The sequence below is a fragment of the Triticum dicoccoides genome, chromosome 4A, assembly GCF_002162155.2.
Source record: "Triticum dicoccoides isolate Atlit2015 ecotype Zavitan chromosome 4A, WEW_v2.0, whole genome shotgun sequence".
Lineage (NCBI taxonomy): Eukaryota > Viridiplantae > Streptophyta > Magnoliopsida > Poales > Poaceae > Triticum > Triticum dicoccoides.
In genome coordinates this window covers 728,636,171-728,643,850 of record NC_041386.1, presented here as the reverse complement: position 1 = coordinate 728,643,850, position 7,680 = coordinate 728,636,171, and the positions used below count along the sequence as shown (strand labels likewise).

At 43.0% G+C, this 7,680-nt stretch overlaps 1 protein-coding gene across 3 annotated transcripts; it reads right to left on the bottom strand.

Moving 5' to 3' along the window:
* Positions 1-2,405: 2,405 nt before the first annotated feature.
* On the bottom strand, positions 2,406-7,318 carry LOC119288198 (membrane protein of ER body-like protein). Of its 3 annotated transcripts, none has more exons than XM_037567825.1 (10): positions 6,801-7,318; positions 5,817-5,972; positions 5,021-5,608; positions 4,774-4,932; positions 4,532-4,684; positions 4,217-4,450; positions 3,818-3,925; positions 3,419-3,733; positions 3,228-3,289; positions 2,406-3,138 (listed from the first exon to the last, which is right to left on the bottom strand). In XM_037567825.1, exons 1-10 carry the CDS (start codon positions 7,138-7,140, stop codon positions 2,662-2,664), a joined length of 2,592 nt encoding a protein of 863 aa, XP_037423722.1. In that variant the 5' UTR covers positions 7,141-7,318; the 3' UTR covers positions 2,406-2,661. The 3 variants fall into 3 exon arrangements, with proteins under 3 accessions (XP_037423722.1, XP_037423723.1, XP_037423724.1); XM_037567826.1 differs by having other exon boundaries at positions 4,774-4,929; positions 6,801-7,317; XM_037567827.1 differs by lacking the exon at positions 5,817-5,972 and having other exon boundaries at positions 6,801-7,317.
* Between the last annotated feature and the right edge of the window lie 362 nt (positions 7,319-7,680).

The window sequence follows — 7,680 nt, the reverse complement described above, 5'->3', positions numbered from 1 at the left end:
TTAGTCCATGTATTTGTCTTTTTGTATACATCACATATTAACATATATGTTAATGAAATTTTACACATGTATACTACAAACATATGTCTATGTATATACTTTTATTCAGATTTTTTTGAAGTGTGAAAAGTATTTTTGTTGAAAGACAAATAAAGAGCTCAGTGGAGCTCGGTTGCTGCTTGCACTTTTTGGGGAGAGTGACATTATGTTGGCCTCTTTGGCTATTTAAGAATGGTGTGGTTTTGACAAAAAAACAGTTCTTATTTATTACAAGTTATCTACTTTTATGTATGAATCGGTTTTATATGTGGCCAATTCTAGATGTTTACCCCTCATGAGTGGTGATTTAGTCGAAGGATTGGCCATTTACCACCCTAGACTATCTTTGCTTTTTCTTTTGGGTCGAACCGTGTCACACATTTTATTTTCTTTGTTTTTCTAGAACAGTTCAGGTCCTTAATTAAACATGTGACTATGATCTTCAGGGGCTGGCATAAATTTACTTTAAAGATACAAATCTACTTTGTAGTCCAACTAAAACGCACATGAACTGTGCATAACAGGTCTGAATCTATTTCTTGCTGCTCCCTCTAACCAATCATGTATGATATTGCAAGACCTCTTGTGAATTTTCAAATTATTCTTGCATTCTAGATTGATTGTTGTTGCCTGGAAGCAAGTACATGATGGGCACCCTACATACACAGCCTGGCCCACCTGTACGTGTATCACATGTGCTGCCCTGATGCTCCTGCTTTAGGTACAGGACAGGATAATACTACCACTAGATGAACTGAACCGAATGCCGAGCCAACCAGCAACCACCAACCATATACTATTAATATTAGTTTGTTAATTAGTCCTTAAAAGAAATAATTATTTTGTGATGTCAGTGAGATGACATAGCTTTGATGGTAAATCAACCATGCATATTTATTTATTAGTTGGGAGACTATCATGTGAACAAGCCCCTGCTTGCTTCGGTTTACATCAGAAGACGGGTGCAGAAAGATTATATGTACCAAATAAAAACAAATAAAAACATTCTGGTATCGGTTTTCTCTCGACGTACGAGTCTCCTTAGAAACAAAATCGATTGCCGATTCATAAAAGAATTATTTCTTTAAATAAATGGAAGTTGAACATTGGTATAAGTTCTTCTAGAAAATATCACATGTTTTACAGCTAAGTCTGAGTTGTCATCATTTAAGAATATTGATCACCAATAATATGATCAACTAGGTTTTCTTCTTGTAAACGAAAGAGATGACGAGCTAGACAGCTGAAAGAGTAAGAGAGTGACATGTGCTGGGCCATCGTAAATGATCAATATTTTATTATCTATATGTCTCTCCAAATAGGAGAATTTTTATAATTTGGAGAAAAACTCCTTTTCATTTGTCTGTTTGCTAGCTAGAAAACAATAGTTGCCATGCCGTGGAGGTAATTATTAATCGGTTAAAATTCAGCTATTGCGTGGTTGCACGTCCTAGATATTGCAGGTGTTTGTCCTGTTGCTTTGAGCTGTTCAGAGACAAATTCTGTCAGATTTGTCAACGACTCGGTTGCCGATAGTGAAGCCTAATTCTACGCTGATTAATGTCATTAAGTAAATAGAATGAAAACGAATTTGGTTTGATTTGGAGTATATATAATGAGAGAGAGATTAACTGGTATTTAAAATGTAGTTAACCAAATGGACTGGTAGGGTCTTCTATATGTTAATGTGTTGCCAATCTTATATGTGTGTCTGAACACGTTGGACCGGCGAAGAGGCAAGAGCAGCTTTTCCTTTTTTGTGCGAGAGCTGATGACTGGTCAGCTGAGCCTCACAATAATAAACGGGCTGCTGAAGTACTCCGATTTTCGGTGCGCGAGGAAGTATCATGTGCTCCCATACTGTAGATGATAAGTCAAATTCAAATGCTTTTTAATACCAAAAAATTGTAAATGTTCATAACATATGTTTCTACACCCCCTCCCACCCCACCCCCAAGAGCCAGCTGCCACTTGGTGGCATATTTTTCTTATTTCTTTTGTGCTTTCTGTGGGCGTGATTGTGCTGTTGCCCCAGCCATCTTTGTTTCTTTGGTACTCTTGAACTGGTTGTATGGATGTTGGATTTGTTTATAAAGCGGACGAGTGCCTATTTCAAAAGACTTAATTTTCACTTGAATTTCATATCAAAGATGACTCCATTAGAAAGATATATTATAGTTTTGCCTATTTGAATAAGTTCTCAGCCTTTACTTGGTATGCTTACACAATGCAATGATATAGAAGTGCTCGAATGTCAGTTTAATGTGTGTTTTTCTTCCTTTTTTTGTGCGTATGGTCCATTTCCATTATGGAATATTAAATTATTGAAAATAAATATGAAGCTCAACGAGACATCTGTTCTAATTATATTGTAAGTTTGTACCGTCTGTGTGCCTTCACGTGACGCATGTGGTAAGCAATCCAAACTATTTATGAACAAACAAAAATGTGTGCCCTCATGTTTTAGTACTAACTGAAGCCCAAGATGTGGCACAAGGTAATCTAGCTAGTGCTACATCTCTTAGTGTGCACCTCCTACATATCTTGAGGCACTTGCTCTTTGGACTCATACATGTCTTCTTTTTTGGCACCAGTGTTCCCATGAACTTCAGAGTTCAGACTTCAGAATGAGGCCCATGCAGATGTCTGTGCACCCTCTGAATGAGGGAACCACAGGCCTGGAGGAGCAGGAGCGGCCGACCCGCCTTGCTCGATGACACCAAAGTGCTCCAGGAGCCTCGTGATGAGCACACCGGTGACGTACGACAGCCCCGACGAGCTCACGGCGATCGTCAGGTAGTACATGAGGGTCTTGAAGTATGCCCTGGGTGCTGTCTGGACATGCGCCTTTCCGAGCGCCAGCAGAGCGATGCAGGCCATCGAAGCGCCGGCGACGGCCATCATCTTGTTCTCCCTGTCGTTGCTCTCGCGGAACGACAGCCCGTAGAGGACCGGTGGAAGTAGCCCGAACACCATGTATGAGAGCAGGGCCAGGACCATGTGGAGCCGCGCTTTCGACCGCCTTCCGAGCTGCAGCCAGTAGTGGCCGACCCGCTCGTTGTCGTCGCTCACGTCTTGGATGTCTCTCAGATCGGCGATCTGTCATCGACGACAAAGGTTATGTTAGTTTCCGGGTGAGATTTCTGTAAAATACACTGGGACATCCAGTGAGGAGAGAAGTTTATTACATTGTGGAAAATGACTGGGAGTCCTCCAATAAGGTTGGCCATGCCCAAGATGAATATGTCCACTGCAAGTGAAGAAAACATATTTTCATTTCATGAGGAGGATCAAAATGAAACTGTATATTATATCAGTGTCAAAACATTGGAATTGATGAGGCAAACATCTGAATGGAAGAAGTGAAGAAGTAACCGACATGTTTTGGCGCCGCTTGATGCTGCCGCCGAAACAACGGAGAGGCTGGTGACTGACTCCACTAAGCCTCCATACACTACAGCTTTCAGTATATCCCAGTCATCCCTCTGTTGTGGTCTAGGAGCAACCTGATTCACTTCTTCAGGGACTGATACCGCTACATGATGTGGACCTGTTGCTTGTGGAATCGGCGTAGTAGTTATGTCGCCCCTCGCAATATTTGTCACATTCGGGCCATCGACCTTCACTCCTGATGTGTGAACTGAATGGGTTGTAAAGCCATTCTCGAAGGTAGTCGTTGCAGTTTTGTGAACATCTGAGCAAATAAAATTACTACTATCAGGTTGCATCTCTGAAAAACAGTAGCTGATGCGAAATGAACACTTTTTATTAGGCCTACCTTCATGGCCAAGCAGGTGGTGATTTCCATCCATGATAGCGCCACCAGCAGGCTTCGGGGGAGGCATTTCACCGGTTATCACTTCCAGTGTGTCTGTGTGGAAGATCCCTGCATGCGATGTTTCTATTTTTTTGTTACTCTACCACTACACTGACAAACTAGTGCTAAATAAACTGTAATGATGCAACTAATATGGAAAAGTTAAGCTTCATGATCTATTGCATGGTTTGTTATCTCATGAAAAAAGAAGTGTAGGTTGGTATATACCCCATGAAATTCTACAAACTCTTCTTTGGCATATATGTTGTGTTCATATGCAAATGTATGTATTGCGGCTTATTGCCGGTAATGTACACATCTATGAATCCATAAAACAAAACAATGTTGCACGCGACGTACCTGTAGCAGACTGTGTGCGAGATGATGTGTTAGCTGCTTTTGATGTGGTTGTAGAGGATGACGTAGCTGTTGCTTTCGTCGTCCTAGTTGTGGTGGTTTTGGTGGTCTGATGTTCCGAATGCTCTGGTTTTACAACTGCGCCATGACTATGATGAACATATGTGCTAGATTCAGTTGTTGTGGTTGTATCGCTGGAGTTCTGCGTCTCGGACTGCAGTGGCAACGTCACTGGATCTGCGATGTGTTAAGCTGCTCAGCTGATGAAACAGAGCATCAGTTGCATATAAAATGGTCAAGAGAACGTAAGTTACACACCTTCAGCGGCTTGGTTTCCCAAAGATGATTCGATGGTCGACGGCTTTGGTTTTACAACTGTGCCATGACTATAATGAACATATGACGAGCTAGATTCAGTTGCGGTGGTTGTATTGTCGGAGCTCTGTGTACCGGACAGCAGTGGCACCGTATCTGCAATAGGTTGAATTGTTCAGCTGGTGAAGTAGAATATCTATTGCAAGATAATCAATAACGATGCATATATTTTTGAAGATACATACCTGCAGCAGGAGCAGGTTGGTTTGGGCTGTCTCCTGGCTGGAAACATGACAGAATCCAGCTTGTGCAATTTTCAGACCAAGGAGGTGTGTCCTCTGATGCAGGAGGAGGCAGAACATCCCTCCTCCCAAATATACGGAATATGTTGAAACTGCATCCTGCTGACAAGAACAATATATAGTTAAGCCAGTCCCATTTGCAACAAAACATTTTAAAGCAATCAAACTGAACCAGGAAAGTTACTGATACCTGCTGGAATGAAGAAGGAGAAGCATGACAAACATCGGAACACGTCAGGTGAATCTTGCTCATCACTTGCAGGTAAAGTAGCAGAAGGTAGTGGCACTAGTACTTCTTCAGTGTACGGTCTCTTTGACGGTCCATCGGGGGTTGCCGGCCTTACTGTCCTTTTCCTCTTCTTCAGGATCACCCTCCGAGTTATGCACGACTTGCAGTTGGGACAGAACAGGTCATGAGTTTCTTGCTGATCCAAAATCTTCTCGAGGTCGTACTCTTCGACCTTCGGCTGAGCCTCGGTGACCTGTTTGTCCTTGTCAACTTCAGCTGGGTAAATTTCAGTCTTGTTTATTTCAAACAGGTACTCTGTCTTAGGTTCAGCGCCATCGGGGACCTGATGTGAACCATTTGAGTGTGATCCATTTTCTAACTTGCCGTTGCTTGGACCATGGTTGATTGATTGAACATTGCCATTTTCATGTGCTTCAAGATGCTTGTCTTTTGTACTCAGAGTTTCATCTGCATCTTCCTTTTTGGCACCAGATTGCATCGTTCCCGAGACCAGATATCTGGCACTTACCTCATTAATAATATCAGGAACTGAAAAACAAAGGGAGAGATATGAGTACTAATCCAAACATTGTGAAGCAACTTTACATTTTATTTTGCGCGGCAACAACTTTATAAAAAAATATGACAGGAAGAGCAAAGAAACCAAGTTAGAATTGCAGGTATGCTAGATAAACTCAAGTTAATTACAGCTGTCCTAAATTTCCTCATCGCCATATTGCTTGGTCTCAGCACTAACCTTTGTTCGGTGAACCGTAAAACGATCCTTTCTTCTCAACTAACGATTCGATATTCCGTTCGATTCGGTGGCGATAGCCTTGATGATCTACGGTACCATTTCCACACGGACTACTCAGGCGGTACGTCCAATCGCAGTGCCGGCACTTCCACAACCCTTCAGTGAAGCAATAGAAAGCTAACCTTTCAGTACAGCAATAGAGAAACTAGCTTTACTACTCATATTATCGAACAACCAGAAAGCTAACGCTTCAGTGAAGCAATAGAAAGCTAATTTTAAGAGAGAGTTCGTGTCTAATCTCAATGATAACTTTTAAGAGAGACTTTGCAGATCCGGGGAGCTTATGAGTCGCCGTCGACATCTGCCATGGAAGGCTACATATGAGTGAATTGAGTGGTCAGCAAAAGGTTTGCAATGATTCAGAGTGAGGCCTAGATTAGATGAGAGGGATGTTGGCATATAGTATCACTTTCACTGAGATTTTGTCATTTTTAGCATGCGTCCTTTTTTGTCTTGTTTCTGAATAAGATCTCCAGGGTACTGAACGCAGTAATCTGCATCCAGGTAAATAAAACCGAAGCAGCAGGGACATCAGCAGTAATTAAAATTCTCTCACATTTTTCACCATCCAGACACTGACTAGAGGCTAGAGCTCTGAGAAAATGACAAAGTTAATTTTGCACAGCACATATGGATTACTTTTTGGAGAATTATTGCTTTCCAGAAATGGACAAATTAAGGAATGAGAGGCAGGTGGAGCCTGAAATCAGTGCAACAGGAGTTGTCTCCTGCAGGAAAATAATGCAGCCTCTGAAATCAATCAAGAAAGGGTGACACATTAACAGCTAATTAAGCAGGAGGAAATGGACCATCCAATTAAATCCCATTCTTATCCCCAAGAGAAAGAAATTAATTAAGCAGGAGCAAGTTCATCATCCAAAACAGTGCATGGAAGGGGATGGGTAAGAAACAGGGAGGTGTTACCTTTGGCTGGATCGAAGAAGATACTCTTGTGACGCTGCTGCTCCTCTTGAGCAACCGTGGGCTCTTCAGGAGTCTTCTCCTCCTCCTTCTGCTCCACCTCAGGAGCAGCCTTGAGCTCCTCTGCTCCTCCTCCATTGGCATGGACATGGCCATGGCCATTCCCATTCTCATGGGCATGGACCAGCAGCCTCTTATTGATCTCCCTGGTCAGCAGCTCCCCTGCAGCAGCAGCGGCGGCGGCGACGGCAGTGCCGCCGCCCTCCGTCTCCATGACCTCCACCTCCTCCTTGAAGTGGTCCCACGCCGGCGGCTGCGGGATCTCCACCGCCACCTCCATCATCCTCTCTCCTCCTCACAAAGTACAGCACTAAAGATCTTCTCTCTAGTCTAGGTCCCTCTGCTCTGTTCAGGGAGCTGGGTATTTTATACTGCTGGCGCAGGCGTGGCCTCAATCTCCATGCGAGCAGCCCTGACCGTGGCCTTAATCTATTGATGCTGATGAAATCAATGCAAGAGATGGGGCTTCACTTTTGCAGGATATGAGAGAGAGAGAGAGAGAGAGAGAGCAGGGGAAGATCGTTTATCATGTGATGTGAGAGAGATAGAGATTGCCTCGAAACAAGTGCACCCTACCTACTACACCATGGCCCACCTGTCCGTCACATCTTATTCGTTTCTTTTCTTCAATTCAGAGTACAGTAGTACAGCACAGGATAAGGCGAGTAAACTTTTTTGCATCAACTGAAGCACCGAATGCAGCACGTCCAAACAGCAACCACCAACCACATTTGTTTGTTTCTCACTCTTCCTAAGAAAATTTTCTTTTTTCTATTGCGTCACACCCCTATGAAGGGGCAGGGTTTCATACATGCGTGGGAGA

Coding starts and splice junctions, on each gene's coding strand:
- LOC119288198 (XM_037567825.1), bottom strand. CDS start 7,140: ATGATGGAGGTGGCGGTGGAGATCCCGCAGCCGCCGGCGTGGGACCAC. Junction 5,609..5,816: donor TTACGGTTCACCGAACAAAG/GTTAGTGCTGAG, acceptor TTTGTTTTTCAG/TTCCTGATATTATTAATGAG. Junction 3,734..3,817: donor CCACCTGCTTGGCCATGAAG/GTAGGCCTAATA, acceptor TTATTTGCTCAG/ATGTTCACAAAACTGCAACG.